At 37.5% G+C, this 17,542-nt stretch overlaps 1 protein-coding gene across 2 annotated transcripts in view; it reads left to right on the top strand.

Annotated features, from left to right (window-relative positions):
- The window catches only part of LOC128699866 (hemocyte protein-glutamine gamma-glutamyltransferase), a 90,360-nt gene extending 74,437 nt beyond the window's left edge, over positions 1 to 15,923 (top strand). For both annotated transcript variants that reach the window (XM_070102321.1, XM_053792667.2), the window contains exons 10-14: positions 282 to 521; positions 934 to 1,074; positions 2,817 to 2,972; positions 7,745 to 7,884; positions 12,731 to 15,923. In XM_070102321.1, the coding sequence (XP_069958422.1) occupies positions 282 to 521; positions 934 to 1,074; positions 2,817 to 2,972; positions 7,745 to 7,884; positions 12,731 to 12,881 (828 nt within the window). In that variant the 3' untranslated portion in view covers positions 12,882 to 15,923. The remainder of the gene's footprint in view (positions 1 to 281; positions 522 to 933; positions 1,075 to 2,816; positions 2,973 to 7,744; positions 7,885 to 12,730) is intronic.
- Positions 15,924 to 17,542: the final 1,619 nt, after the last annotated feature.

The following is a 17,542-nucleotide window of genomic DNA, read 5'->3' as shown; positions in this document are numbered from 1 at the left end:
TACCCTCAAAGGAGGGTTCTTGATACTGGTGGATGGTTCTTGATCTAAAGAATTGGACCTGTGTTCCAGTTCCTTGAATTGAGCCAGAATGCCTTCCATCTCCCCAGGCGCTATATGACCCCTATGGGTTTTTGTGCTCCTCCCCTCCTATAAATATAAAAATAATAATACAGAGGTGAACTGATATCACACTTCAGAAGATGCTCTGCTTAAATAGCCAGTTTTTTATATATTGAAACAATAAATAATTCAGACTATCTGGAAAATAACACTGGTTTCAGATCCTGACAAAGACCCCTGGTAAAGAGGACGATGTTGGTGATGAAGATCAAGAAGATATATTGAGTGAGTACAAGAATGATGAAGGTACTGAGGCAGAGCGCCTGGCTATCCACAATGCTATTCGTGGATCACAGAGAGCTCAGCAGTACTATGAGTATAACAAGGATATCAAGGAGGATGTCGTCTTTGATTTAATAGAGATTGATAAAATCTCAATTGGTGATGAATTCCAAGTTAAGGTGAGTTTTTTTTATACTGTATTAAGTTTCTCATGCTCTTCAATTAAAAATTATATTTTAATTGATTACTTTTGTTTATTGTATATTTTCAAAATTCTCAGTAATTTATACAATATTTATAATTTAATTCAGTATTTGTCTCAGTTACAAATTCCAGATATATTCCTGTTAACCCTTTTGGGGCCTAGTTCATAGGCCTTTTGTGTATCCATATGCTGTTGTGCTACTGTCCACAGGATGGATATGGGGTGCACAATAAACTAGCCACTTCGGTGGCAAAATTTAAAAAAATAAAAATCTATCTTACAAATAATGTTGTTTCCAGTTTTTCTTATATTTAATTGATAAATCATTATTCTTAAGCTTTGCATTTTTCTTTTCAAAAATGCAATACAAATTTATTCTATGGTAGGTTGTGATCCGAAACGATTCTGATCAGCAAAGAAAAGTCAGCGCTTTCCTCTCAGCCCAGTCTATTTACTACACTGGTGTCAGTGCATCCCTCATTAAGAAGGCCGAAGGAACCTTCGTCCTCAATCCTCAACAATCTCGGGTATGTTGCTTCAGTATTGTATGACTGTCTGGTGAAGAATAAACAGGTAACATAAAGAGTTTGATGAGTAAGACACACAGACAGCACTAGGTGAGTAAGACATGACCAATACCATGTAAGACACTACCAACACTATGTGAGTAAGATGCTACCAACACTATGTGAGTAAGATGCTACCAACACTATGTGAGTAAGACACTACCAACACTATGTGAGTAAGATGCTACCAACACTATGTGAGTAAGATGCTACCAACACTATGTGGGTAAGATACTACCAACACCATGTGAGTAAGACACTACCAACACCATGTGAGTAAGACACTACCAACACTATGTGAGTAAGACACTACCAACACTATGTGAATAAGACACAAGCAACACTATGTGAGTAAGACACAGCCAACACTATGTGAGTAAGACACAGCCAACACTTGGTGAATAAGACACTACCAACACTATGTGAGTAAGACACAACCAACACTATGTGGGTAAGACACGACCAACACTGTGAGTAAGACACAACCAACACTATGTGAGTAAGACATGATCAACACAATGTGAGTAAGACATGACCAACACTATGTGAGTAAGACACAACCAACACTATGTGAGTAAGACACGACCAACACTGTGAGTAAGACACAACCAACACTATGCGAGTAAGACACAACCAACACTGTGAGTAAGACACAACCAACACTATGTGAGTAAGACACGATCAACACAATGTGAGTAAGACATGACTAACACTATGTGAGTAAGACACGACAAACACTATATGAGTAAGACACTACCAACACTTTGTGAGTAAGACACAACCAACACTATGTGAGTAAGACACGACCAACACTATGTGAGTAAGACACTACCAACACTACGTGAGTAAGGCACTACCAACACTATGTGAGTAAGACACGACAAACACTGTATGAGTAAGACACGACCAACACTGTGTGAGTAAGACACTACCAACACTGTGTAAGACACTACCAACACTGTGTGAGTAAGACACTCCCAATACTGTGTGAGTAAGACAACCAACACTGTGTAAGTAAGACACGACCAACACTGTGTGAGTAAGACACGACCAACACTGTGTGAGTAAGACACGACCAACACTGTGTGAGTAAGACACGACCAACACTGTGTAAGTAAGACACGACCAACACTGTGTAAGTAAGACACTACCAACACTGTGTAAGTAAGACATGCAACATGTCTGGAGAGAGTAGAGAAAGTAGAAAGGTTACTTGAGGTAATCTTAAAGATATTTGAGTGTTGCACATTAGTCTTAATCATCAACTTTCCAGTATTTTATACTATATATAATAGTCTACCCAGAGTTTATAGATGTCTCAAGATTCACAGTGATGGAGTGAGTCATGGTAAAAGTGTTTCTTCTTTTTGGGGTCATCTTGCCTCGGTGGGAGACAGTTTAAAAAAATGCATTTTTTTTTTTTACCTTAACAGCCATCTTCCACCAAGGCAGGGTGACCCAGAGAAGAAAACATACTCACCATCATTCATTCAGTCTCTTTCCAGAATACACTTATTTATTAATAATTAATTTTATTTTTTAACACATCGACTGCTTCCCACCAGGGCAGGGTGCCCTGAAAAAAGGAAGAAACACTTTCATCACCATTCATTCTATCACTGTCTTGCCAGAGGCATGCATACACTAGTCAAAAAACTGCAACATAATTAAAATTATATAGTAATAATGTTATAAATTTGCAGGATGTGTCACTGACAGTCAAGTATAGTGAGTACTGGAAGAAGATGGTAGAGCAGTGCATGATAAAGATTTACACCATTTGTTGTGTAAAAGAAACTGGTCAGACTTGGACGGATGAGGACGACTTCCAAGTAGAAAAGCCCACACTAAATATTGAGGTAAAAATACTCCAATAATTTGTTGTATATATCACACAGAGGATGACAGCCAAGCACAGAAAGTATAATGAGCAAAGTACAAATAATTTATTCCCTAAAAATTTAATAATTCAACTGCAAATAATTTATTTATTGTCTGAAGTATACAGGTAATGTAGTTTGCATGTAATAAGATAGTGTTAAGCACAAAAGAAAGCCACTATTATGTGTTGCAATTCAAGCAGATTTAAGCTGCATTTCAGGCAGACTAAAGCTGCATTTAATGCAAATTAAAGCTGCATTTCTGCAGACTAAAGCTGTATTTCAGGCAGACTAATCCTAATGCTTAAAGACTACTTAAGAACTAGACAAAGGTTATTAAGAAGTTTTTAAGTGTATAAAAGTGAGGTAGCTAAATGAACAATAGTACAATTTTAAGTACATGTACAATGTACTAATACTTCAAACTGGTTCAGTGATCTTCAGTTGTTTGTGTTGCATGTGTATGTTCACTGCTTTTATTATGTGTTATGGTAATTTTATCCTTGCTTTTATTGTATATGTGTTGTATATGAAGAAGAAAAAGGCACAATACCTTGACTGGAACAATACACAAATAACTCACATAGGAGAGGAGCTTATGATGATGTTTCGGTCTGACTTGGACCATGTACAAAGTCACACACTTTGTAAATCAATCAATCAATCAAAGTTTATTCTCTATAAGGATTACAATGCAGGGTTTACAGATTTTGGTTATTGTGTGGTTTACTTGTAATAAAATACTAATTACAGAGGGGGCCACTAGAACACCTAGCATGGCTAGGCGTTTCGGGCAAACTTAGATTAATTCTTAACCCTAAATTATTACAAATTGTGGAGTAAGTTGACTAAATCCTAAGTGACTAAATACTAGTTTGTGAGTTTAGCAATGTGAATGCTTATGTTTTGGCACAATACATAGTTTCTATATTGGAGTATCACAGGCAAACTTATGACTAGTTAGGAATCATTATTTTAAGATTAAGATACATATTTCTGTACTTACAGTCAAATGGGTGAGTGAGTGAGTGTAAGTGTGAACCACCAGGTGGTTTTTATGTAGTTAATTGACAGGGTGTATCAGGGAGATAAGATGTTTTCTAATGGTAGTTTTGAAGGTGATGAATGTGTCTGCAGTTCTAGAGTTTTCAGGTAGGGTGTTCCAGATTTTAGGGCTTTTGACATACATTGAATTTTTGTAAAGGTTTAGTCGGACACTGGGAATGTTGTAGAGATGTTTGTGTCTGGTGTTATAACTGTGGGTCCTGTCACAACTATCAAGAAAGCATTTTAGGTCAAGGTTAATATTGGAATTTAAGGTCATGTATATGTAGATTGCACAGTAGTAAATGTGGATGTTCTGAACAGGGAGTAAGTTTAGATCTATGAAGAGTGGGGGGGTGTGTTGCCAGGGATGGGATTTAGTGATTATTCTTACTACAGCTTTTTGTTGAGTTATTATTGGCTTTAGGTGTGTTGCTGCAGTTGATCCCCAAGCACAAATAGCATAGGTGAGGTATGGATAAATGAGTGAATGGTATAGTGTGAGAAGGGCAAGTTGGACTGAAACATCATTGTAAGCTCCTCTCTCCTATGTGTAATGTGTGTTGTGTGTACAGCCTCTCCTCACTTAGCGACGTACTCGTTTACCAATGCCTCGGACTTATGATGGGCTCTCTGACCAGTTTGCATACCTAAATAATGTATATTAGAGCTGATTTCCTCTATACTGTTTATTTCATTATATAGTACACTACTGTGTAAACATTTAAAAATATACCAGAAATGTTATAAATGGTGCAGAGGTGACATTAAAGCAGTATCAACGATGGTTGACACAAACATTATAGTACACTCCTCACTTAGCAATGAATTCGTTTACCAACTTGGTCTTAGGAATGGAACTCCATCGTTAAGTGAGGAGAGGCTGCATAGTTTTTCATGACTTTGAGCACTGAGTGATCTACATGATCAGAGTGCTCCATAGATGCCACAACTGCTACAACAAAAATGGAGAAAGTAAAAGATAATTACTCTGAGTTAGAATACAAGTTACAATACTGTGGCTGCAAGTGTTCACAACTAATCCACAAGTTGGAGATGAAGCAGAAAATCATTGTGATTTATCCTGTGACATTATCAAGAAATAGAAATGAGAGGTAATTATGTTTGATCCAAGGCATGGGATGTTAGCTCATATTCCAAAGATTAAGAGCTCATGACCAGCTGGGTTGATTTGATGCTAAAGGTACTGTATTAGAATTTTTGGTACAGTATACAAATTCTATATGTAAAGTTGTATAATTACAGTGGACCCCCAGTTCGCGATATTAATCCGTTCCTGAGAGCTCATTGTAAACCAAAATTATCGGAAAGCGAATCAATTTTCCCTTTAAGAAATAATGGAAATCAAATTAATCCATGCAAGACACCCAAAAGTATGAAAAAAAAAACTTTTACCACATGAAATATTAAGTTTAATGCAATAGTTAGGGTGATTTTCATCCATAAAGGTGTGCAGTTCAACCCACTGGGCACACATTTCCTTAATTTTTGAAGTAGGCACAATGGATTCCACAACTGGCATAGGCTTCTCAGGGTTAGCCCCAAACCCTTCAAAATCTTTCTTAATTTCCATACTAATTCTCACCCTTTTTACCACAGGGTTGGCACTAGAAGCTTTCTTGGGACCCATGGTGACTTATTTTGCAGAAACAAGCACCAAAAACAGTGATAATATGGATAATATGGAATGTACCGAATGTATCCTTAGATGCGCGCACACTGGCTGGCTTGTAAACACTGGCACACACGGGGCAGTTCAGACCACACGTGGACACGTCTCATATGAATCGTATCACATACTGAGTTTTGTAACGGGAACCGAGGCAAATTTTTTGCAATATAATGCATCGGATACCGGATTTATCGGATACCAATAGCATCGCGAACCGGGGGTCCACTGTACTTCATCTCCCTAGTTGCGGTATGAAACAGAACTAAAATAACAATACATGTACATTAGAAAATATGAAGGTTACAGTGGATTGACTTAAAATTTATAAAGTTTCAGGTTGGTTACAATTTTAGGAATACAGTGGACCCCCGCATAACGATGGCATCACATAGCGATTATTTCGCATACCGCTTACTTTAATTGCAAAAATTTTGCCTCACATACCGCTTAAAAACCCGCTTACCGATTTTCGTCCGAGACGCGTCCAATGTGCGGCCTGAGCCACGCTCACATGTTCCGCCGGTGGCATTGTTTACCAGCCAGCCTCCGCGGTAACATCCAAGCATACAATCGGAATATTTCGTATTATTACAGTGTTTTCGGTGCTTTTTCTGGAAAATAAGTGACCATGGGCCCCAAGAAAGCTTCTAGTGCCAACCCTACAGCAATAAGGGTGAGAATTACAATAGAGATGAAGAAAAAGATCATTGATAAGTATGAAAGTGGAGTGCATGTCTCCGAGCTGGCCAGGTTGTATAATAAACCCCAATCAACCATCGCTACTATTGGTGGTACAGCTGCTGCTGCTGCTGCACTGTCAGCTGCTGCTGCTGCTGTAGCACCGTTGTTGGTGTGGCTTATTGAGAATACCAAGAAACAATTAACCCCAGAGGATTTGCCACCCAGGATAACCCAAAAAAGTCAGTGTCATCGAAGACTGTCTAACTTATTTCCATTGGGGTCCTTAATCTTGTCTCCCAGGATGCAACCCACACAAGTCGACTAACACCCAGGTGAACAGGGAAAAATGCCTGGAACTAGTGCACATATTGGTGAATTTAAAGCCAGCAAAGGTTGGTTTGAGAGATTTAAGAATCGTAGTGGCATACACAATGTGATAAGGCCTGTTCTGGAAGAAAATGCCAAACAGGACCTACAGTACTGAGGAGGAAAAGGCACTCCCAGGACACAGTGTCTCATCAGTCATTGCTGCATCTTCAATAAAGGTAAGTGTCATTTATTCTTCATTTAGTAGAGTAGTACATGCACAATATATATTGTGCATGTACTACTCTACTATTGTGCATGTATCCTTCTCTTTGTGTGTGGGAAAATGTATATTTCATGTGGTAAAATTTTTTTTTTCATACTTTGGGTGTCTTGCACGGATTAATTTGATTTCCATTATTTCTTATGGGGAAAATTCATTCACATAGCGATTATTTCGCATAACAATTACCCCTCTTGCACGGATTAAAATCGTTAACCGGGGGTCCACTGTATAGATTATATTAAGTTTTCTAAGGTAGACAATATAAGGAAAGCCCCTTATTATGCAAAGCCTTTCATATAGACTAATTCTAGACCTTATATGTTGAGATGAGTTTGGATGAGTGAATTTGGAGAGCGGTTCGGTAATCCGATAACAGACCGAGTATTATAATAATAATACAGTGGCACCCCGAGTTTCATACAGTTCCCAACTCGAACAATTATGTAAATGTATTATTGTAAGTGTTTTTTTTTAAGTGTATTTTTGGGGGTCTGAAATGGACTAATCTAATTTGCATTATTCCTTATGGGAACAAATTCATTTGGTAACGGCACTCGAACAGCCTTCTGGAACGATTTATGGCCGAAACTTGGGGTACTACTGTAATAATCTTTATTTCTACAGGTACATCATGCAACTTATACAATTCCTACCTGAAATCATTCAATCAAACCTATCCCAACATATGAATTACTTAATTATAGTCATATGGATTTTAAAGTTAACTTAAAATCTTGACAGACTCCTGAGGAAGTGCAGGTAAAGAAGATGAGTGAAGCGACACTCTCCTTCACCAACCCACTGGATGTGCCCCTCACAGAGTGTCAGCTCAGTGTGGACGGTGCCGGCTTAATGCGTCCAAAAGCAATCAAAATTGATAGGTAAGTTGAAGATTATGTTAACTCCCCATTATTCTGTTAAATCAAGGATTTACTGTTGTTTAAGTTCTACTACTAAACAAACTCTACTTAACATACTCTACTTCACTGGTACTAAATAAACTCTGCTGCACTGGTACTAAACAAACTACTACACTGATACTCAACAAACTCTTCTGCACTGGTACTCAACAAATTTTACTGCACTGGTACTCAACAAACTCTTCATCACTGGTACTAAACAAACTTTACTTCACTGGTACTCAACAAACTCTACTTCACTGGTACCCAACAAACTCTGCTTCACTGGTACTCAACAAACTCTGCTTCACTGGTACTCAACAAACTCTACTTTACTGGTACTCAACAAACTCTGCTTCACTGGTACTCAACAAACTCTGCTTCACTGGTACTCAACAAACCCTACTTCACTGGTACTCAACAAACCCTACTTCACTGGTACTCAACAAACTCTACTTCACTAGTACTCAACAAACCCTACTTCACTGGTACTCAACAATCTCAACTTCACTAGTACTCAACAATCTCAACTTCACTGGTACTCAACAAACTCTACTTCACTGGTACTCAACAAACCCTACTTCACTGGTACTCAACAAACTCTACTTCACTGGTACTCAACAAACTCTGCTTCACTGGTACTCAACAAACCCTACTTGACTGGTACTCAACAAACTCTACTTCACTAGTACTCAACAATCTCAACTTCACTGGTACCCAACAAACTCTACTTCACTGGTACCCAACAAACTCTACTTCACTAGTACTCAATCTCAACTTCACTGGTACCCAACAAACTCTGCTTCACTGGTACTCAACAAACTCTACTTCACTAGTACTCAACAATCTCAACTTCACTGGTACGCAACAAACTCTACTTCACTAGTACTCAACAATCTCAACTTCACTGGTACTCAACAAACTCTACTTCACTAGTACTCAACAAACCCTACTTCACTGGTACTCAACAAACTCTACTTCACTAGTACTCAACAAACCCTACTTCACTGGTACTCAACAAACTCTGGTTCACTGGTACTCAACAAACTCTACTTCACTAGTACTCAACAATCTCAACTTCACTGGTACCCAACAAACTCTACTTCACTAGTACTCAACAATCTCAACTTCACTGGTACTCAACAAACTCTACTTCACTAGTACTCAAACCCTACTTCACTGGTACCCAACAAACTCTGCTTCACTGGTACTCAACAAACTCTACGTCACTAGTACTCAACAATCTCAACTTCACTGGTACCCAACAAACTCTACTTCACTAGTACTCAACAATCTCAACTTCACTGGTACCCAACAAACTCTACTTCACTAGTACTCAACAATCTCAACTTCACTGGTACGCAACAAACTCTACTTCACTAGTACTCAACAATCTCAACTTCACTGGTACTCAACAAACTCTACTTCACTAGTACTCAACAAACTCTACTTCACTGGTACTCAACAAACTCTACTTCACTAGTACTCAACAAACCCTACTTCACTGGTACTCAACAAACTCTGGTTCACTGGTACTCAACAAACTCTACTTCACTAGTACTCAATCTCAACTTCACTGGTACCCAACAAACTCTACTTCACTAGTACTCAACAATCTCAACTTCACTGGTACTCAACAAACTCTACTTCACTAGTACTCAAACCCTACTTCACTGGTACCCAACAAACTCTGCTTCACTGGTACTCAACAAACTCTACGTCACTAGTACTCAATCTCAACTTCACTGGTACCCAACAAACTCTACTTCACTAGTACTCAACAATCTCAACTTCACTGGTACCCAACAAACTCTACTTCACTAGTACTCAACAATCTCAACTTCACTGGTACTCAACAAACTCTACTTCACTAGTACTCAACAAACCCTACTTCACTGGTACCCACCAAACTCTGCTTCACTGGTACTCAACAAACTCTACTTCACTAGTACTCAACAATCTCAACTTCACTGGTACCCAACAAACTCTACTTCACTAGTACTCAACAATCTCAACTTCACTGGTACTCAACAAACTCTACTTCACTAGTACTCAACAAACCCTACTTCACTGGTACTCAAACTCTGGTTCACTGGTACTCAACAAACCCTACTTCACTGGTACTCAACAAACTCTACTTCACTAGTACTCAACAAACCCTACTTCACTGGTACCCAACAAACTCTACTTCACTAGTACTCAACAATCTCAACTTCACTGGTACCCAACAAACTCTACTTCACTAGTACTCAACAATCTCAACTTCACTGGTACTCAACAAACTCTACTTCACTGGTACTCAACAAACCCTACTTCACTAGTACTCAACAAACTCTACTTCACTGGTACTCAACAAACCCTACTTCACTAGTACTCAACAAACCCTACTTCACTAGTACTCAACAAACCCTACTTCACTAGTACTCAACAAACCCTACTTCACTGGTACTCAACAAACTCTGGTTCACTGGTACTCAAACTCTACTTCACTGGTACTCAACAATCTCAACTTCACTGGTACTCAACAAACTCTACTTCACTAGTACTCAACAAACCCTACTTCACTGGTACTCAACAAACTCTGGTTCACTGGTACTCAACAAACTCTACTTCACTGGTACTCAACAAACTCTACTTCACTGGTACTCAACAAACCCTACTTCACTAGTACTCAACAAACCCTACTTCACTAGTACTCAACAAACCCTACTTCACTAGTACTCAACAAACCCTACTTCACTAGTACTCAACAATCTCAACTTCACTGGTACTCAACAAACTCTGGTTCACTGGTACTCAACAAACTCAACTTCACTGGTACTCAACAAACTCTACTTCACTAGTACTCAACAAACCCTACTTCACTGGTACTCAACAAACTCTGGTTCACTGGTACTCAACAAACCCTACTTCACTGGTACTCAACAAACTCTACTTCACTAGTACTCAACAATCTCAACTTCACTGGTACTCAACAAACTCTACTTCACTAGTACTCAACAATCTCAACTTCACTGGTACTCAACAAACTCTACTTCACTAGTACTCAACAAACTCTACTTCACTGGTACTCAACAAACCCTACTTCACTAGTACTCAACAAACCCTACTTCACTAGTACTCAACAAACCCTACTTCACTAGTACTCAACAATCTCAACTTCACTGGTACTCAACAAACTCTACTTCACTAGTACTCAACAATCTCAACTTCACTGGTACTCAACAAACTCTACTTCACTAGTACTCAACAAACTCTACTTCACTAGTACTCAACAATCTCAACTTCACTGGTACTCAACAAACTCTGGTTCACTGGTACTCAACAAACCCTACTTCACTGATACTCAACAAACCCTACTTCACTGGTACTCAACAAACTCTGGTTCACTGGTACTCAACAAACTCTACTTCACTAGTACTCAACAAACTCTACTTCACTGGTACTCAACAAACTCTGGTTCACTGGTACTCAACAAACTCTACTTCACTAGTACTCAACAAACTCTACTTCACTGGTACTCAACAAACTCTGGTTCACTGGTACTCAACAAACTCTACTTCACTAGTACTCAACAATCTCAACTTCACTGGTACTCAACAAACTCTACTTCACTAGTACTCAACAAACCCTACTTCACTGGTACTCAACAAACTCTGGTTCACTGGTACTCAACAAACTCTACTTCACTAGTACTCAACAAACCCTACTTCACTGGTACTCAACAAACTCTGGTTCACTGGTACTCAACAAACTCTACTTCACTAGTACTCAACAATCTCAACTTCACTGGTACTCAACAAACTCTACTTCACTAGTACTCAACAATCTCAACTTCACTGGTACCCAACAAACTCTACTTCACTAGTACTCAACAATCTCAACTTCACTGGTACTCAACAAACTCTACTTCACTAGTACTCAACAAACCCTACTTCACTGGTACTCAACAAACTCTGGTTCACTGGTACTCAACAAACTCTACTGCATCAGTGAGTCTTTTGCCATCTTGATGACTGGGCTTTCCTCATTTTTGTGATACTGTATTCTTAAACTAAAACTAAGTCTGCCTGAAATACCTAGCCATGCTAAGTGTTCTAGTGGTACACTCTGTAATCACAATTTTACTACATGTAAACCAAACAATAACCAAATTTCTGTAAACTCAGCATTGTAATCCTTATAGAGAATAAACTTTGAATCTTAATATAAAAAATATGAAGTACAGAAATAACTGTCTAAAGATCCCCTTAAGCATTACTTCTCAAACAATGCAAATTTTCCAAAAGTGTTTTAAAAATTGAAATTTAACTCACAGTTTTATATTTATGAAACATTAAGTTCCTAAAAGGTAAAACTTTACTGTATTTCTTCTTGTGTAAGGAAAATTTAACTCACAGTTTTATATTTATGAAACATTAAGTTCCTAAAAGGTAAAACTTTACTGTATTTCTTCTTGTGTAAGGAAAATCAGATATTCATTATCCCCAAATTTAAATTTTTTATCATAATATCTGCTTCAGTAAATATTTTCTGTCATCTACATGAATTTATGAAGGAACTCAGGGAAACAAGTTAGCTGGACTTGAGTCCTGGAGGTGGGAAGTACAGTGCCTGCACTCTGAAGCAGGGTGGAGGTACATTGCAGTGTTTGAACTGAAGTATTGGCATGCCTCTGGCAAGACAATGATGGAGTGAATGATGATGAAAATGTTTCTTCTTCTTTTTTGGACCACTCTACCTCAGTGGGAAATGGCCGATGTGTTAAAACAAATTGTAATCAGATAGCGGTAATTGTTAACTACATAACCTAACTTGTACTTTGCAGTGTGGTGCCACCTAAGGGAGTGTTCAGTCACACTGTTCAATTCCTGCCTCGCATCCATGGAGAGCGTAAGATCATTGCAACCTTCAATTCCAAGGAACTGTTTGACATCGTAGGCTCAAAGACAGTCGACGTTAAGAAGGTAGCACAGTAAATTTTCTGTGGTTACAATATCAGGTGTGATTTGGAATGAGAGCCAAATTAAGGCGGTTGAATAGTATTATTATATCCACAAAGATGTGCCAAACCCTTATGGGTCATACAGCGATGGCAGCTGAAAAGCTTTAAATTTAGTGTCATATGTTGGAAATTATCAGAAGGATGTAGCATGAATATTATTATTTAAATTCACTGCTTTAATGTATTTACCAGTTGGCCACCATATCAGTTTTGCCTTGGAGTAAAAGTGAAGTCCAATGCTCATGTAAGTCCTAGTAAAGGAGGTCTCCAACTTACAAATGCCATAAATTACATACATCTGCACTTAAAAATGCCATAAAGTACACACATTTGCACTTGTAAATGCCTTAAGTTACAACTGCACTTACAAATGCCACAAGTTACACACTCCTGCCATACATATACATGTACTTACAAACGAGGTACATGGTAGCAGTTCAAGTTTTACAGCAGTGTCACTATCTTGTGACACTGCATAGTTATCCTTTGTAGTACAGTGGACCCCCGGTTTACGATCTGCTCCCAATGCGACCAATTATGTAAATGTATTTATGTAAGTGCGTTTGTATGTGTATGTTTAGGGGTCTGAAATGGACTACTCTAATTCACAATATTCCTTATGGGAACAAATTCAGTCAGTACTGGCACCTGAACATACTTCTGGAATGAAATAATATCGTAAACCGGGGGTCTACTGTATGTACGTATTGTTTTTTGTACATCAACTCTTTTGTAAATGAGAAACAGGAATGCAACTCAGTTATAAGTTAGAAACCTATCATTCACATGGTATAAAGGCATCATTCAAAGCAAACAGTTATTTATATACAATAATTCAATCAGAGTAGACCTTTACTTAGTAAAATGCCATCTGTAAATACGAGTTTGCTGTACACATAGTGGTTTTTACCGTATTTTCTGGCGATAGTTGCCACCAAACTTGCTATATGTGTGTTTATATTGAAGGTAAAGTGAAGACCCCTACATCATGGTGGGAAAACAACAGTTTTAACAAGGACCTTATATGAACATGTCATGTATATTTAGCAGCTGAAGACCTTCTATAAAAACGTTTCACCTACAGGAGGAACTGTTAAGCACTTTAAAAAAAAAGAGCTATTATTTAGACATTGTGTTGTCATCAGTATGTCTATTATAAAGTATGGATAATACACTTAACTCTCGTTATAGAAGGTTGCAACAATGAAAGTCTTCCGTCTTGCTATACCGAGCATGTTTTTCTCCACTCATACGCCAACCACCAATCCTAAATTGCCTTAACACATCTTACTCTGTAGGAAGTCACTTGCTTAAGAGAATTACAAAAATTCCTTTGCAGTTGTTCTCTTAACATTCTAAATCACACATTACTGAGTGACAGAACAAATGATACAGTGAATAATATAAAAGTTATTCTCACTTTAATGCTTCTCATATTGCAATGAGATTCATAAATGCAATTCATAACACAGTATCAAAATAAGAGATGTATGTGCCTTTCCAGTCATGTTTTTAGAATATCATATATGCATTACAAAACTATTTGTATTTTTAATGAGTTATTACATCAAAGTGGGATGTTTTCAGTCATAGATATTGGGCTGCTTTTATTGTCATTAATACATGACCTTTATTATGCTTACATTATTTATATACTATATTGAATTTTATTGTATCTCTCTTTTAAACATAAATCAGAATTTAGATTTACGTGCATTATGGTACAATACTCTATATTGGTACCATTTTGAGTTGTAAACTATATCACCCTCTACTTATTTTATCTTTTTATTTACGTGCATGAAAAGGCTTATCAACTATTTTTCTTGCAATATATTTATCTTTAAATGCCTAATTATTTGATGCTGAAGCCTTTTATGAGGATGGAATTTCAGTGCTAGATCATCAAATTCCTTTTATTTGTAATGTGTTTAGAACTCTTTGTAATAGTGTTAGTACTTTTAAATATATCAATACTAGCATATGCAATTTGCAACTATAGCTTTTGTGGTGAATAAGATGGAATTTAGATTTCTGGACAAAGTTTCACTGAAGCAGCTAAGGGAATTGTTTAAAATATAAGTCTTGCAAAATAAATTGCTATGGCAGCAAATTGTTCATTTTTAGTAAGTAAAGTACTGTACAATACTGTATTCTCAATACACTATACGCACTACAGTAGGAGGGTGCTGCAAATACAGCACCTATTGTCAGTGTTCCATGTTTTTGTTGGCTTTCAGTTGAGCCATTGTTCCACCTGCTGGTGACAATTGTTGGCTCAATCTGAAGCCAACAAGAACATGGAACACCGAAAAAAAAGGGGTTGGGTTTACAGTATTGTGGCTAGAACAATAACTACCCAGTAATTTGAGGACAAAACAATAGATGACGATTCAATTCATCCTGGACCACCATCAGTTCCACTTGCGATGGCTAGTCAAGGACGGATCAAAATGTCATCTAAAAGTTTGTTGCCATTTAATGGTTTCGTTGTGGATATACATAAGTACTGTATAGAGCACTTACCTTCTGTTACTCATTTATATTTTATAAAAATTAAAGATATTTGTGTTGGTGCTCATTCTTGATTTGGAAAAAATGTGCCTTTGCTAAAAAAAAAAAAAAAAAAAAAAAATTTAAGGTTTTTGAGTTTTTTAAGAAAAATCTAGATTTGATATTTTATATAATGTTTAGTATAGCAAGTTTGTCTATAATATTCTTGAAAGATATAAAAAAAAATTGTATATCTTATTTGTTATAATGTGAAGTGATAGAATTTTAAGTAGTGGATTTTAGAAGATTTATATAAATAATTTATAAATAATTTGTTAATGGATAAATAGAATTTACCAAAAATTTTTTCAGTATATTACTGGTTAAAATATATTTATTATAAAGCAATTTGAGATAGAAAAACAAACTCATTGAGTGTTTGCAATGACTCTAGGCACTTATAGAGCTTGTGTTATTTTTCTTTATAAAGTGTATATGCATTTCAATAAATGAAATGTAAAAACTTAGTTTCACTTCCTTAAAATATTATTTATTACCTTGATTTTTTTTTTACACACGGGCCATTTCCCATTGAGGTAGTGTGACCCAGAAATATAAAGAAACACTAGCCCCTTGCTCCTGGCATTTTAATCACCTCTTACGACATGCAAGGCTTGTAGAGGAAGGATTCTTCTCCACTTCCCCATGGAGAGATTTGGATTTTTTTTTTCTAACATGCTGGCTGTCCCCCATTGAGGCAGGGTGACTTGAAAAAGAAATATTTTCACACTATCACTGTCTTGCCAGAGGTATGCAGATACAAAAGTTCAGATGTCTGTCCACACAGCAAATACGTATCCCAAACCCCTCCTATAGAGTGCAGGCATTGTACTTCCCACCTCCAGGACTCAAATGCTCCTCAGAGGAGTATGGGGAATGGCTCAAACTCGTAGTGATCTCAGCTCTCACACTGAGAGCTGAGGTCACTACCAATATTCAATACTCACGTACGTATGCTAGTTAGAAGAAGGTTGGTATATTTAACCCTCCACTGGGCATCACAGAACTATGACACCAAGGCCAGAGTCTGTCATGTAGTTCTACATCATGAGTTGCTGTATAATCCTCCGGGTTTAGCGCTTCCCCCTTGATGATAATAATAATAATAATACATCATGAGTTCAGCTTGCTCAGTTAAGCTGTGAATGGTAAATTTTGGCCTAGATATGAGAGAATGGGTCTGTGTGATGAGTGTATACCTTACAAAAAAATCCTGCCCCACAGTGCATGATGGGAAAAACAAAACTGTGTGTATGGCTTAAAATAGTGACTTGGCAGTGTTTTCTCTGATGGTTTTTATGGTTTTATTGGCTGGTTCTTAGTAATATTTGATAGAATGGAAAACATATTACAGTACTGAAATAGAGATGATTTTGATTGGTTTCAAGACTGGAAGTGGCTTGAACCTGAGCTCAAAATTCGGAAATTTTAAATTTTTGTCAATATTCCAGAGGATGGGTAAGGCCTCCTTATAACCCCAGGCTGTTTTATGGGTTTTTAGTAGGTCTGATTCACTTATTGGGATGCTGTAAACCAGGGTTTCCCCAAATGATCAATACTGATCCCTAAGGGTCAATGGGACTGTCAAAGGTGTTGATAAATGGCTGGGGGACAGTATGTAAATGTTAATGATATCGACAGTTTCAATAAAAAAATGGTTCCCCTCAAGGGAGGTTCCTTGATGTTGGTGAGGGGCTCTTGATCCAGGTAATTGGATCTGTGCTCCAATTCCCTGAATTAAGTCTGAATACCTTCCATCCCCCCCCACAGGCATTGTATAATCTATACAGGTTTAGTGCTCCCCCATGATTATAATAATAATAAGTAAAAAATGGTATGCTAAATCTTATATTTTTCATAATTTAAGTATTACCCATTTTTTATGAAGTCATTATTATTATTATTATTATTATTATTCCCCTCAAGGAAGGTTCCTTGATGTTGGTGAGGGGCTCTTGATTTAGGGAATTGGATCTGTGCTCCAGTTCCCCGAATTAAGCCTGAATGCCTTCCACATCCCCCCACAGGCGCTGTATAATCCTCCGGGTTTAGCGCTTCCCCCTTGATTATAATAATAATAAT

The sequence above is a fragment of the Cherax quadricarinatus genome, chromosome 81 (genome assembly GCF_038502225.1).
Source record: "Cherax quadricarinatus isolate ZL_2023a chromosome 81, ASM3850222v1, whole genome shotgun sequence".
Lineage (NCBI taxonomy): Eukaryota > Metazoa > Arthropoda > Malacostraca > Decapoda > Parastacidae > Cherax > Cherax quadricarinatus.
The sequence above is the reverse complement of the archived record's forward strand: the minus strand, read 5'-3'. Positions and strand labels throughout refer to the sequence as shown.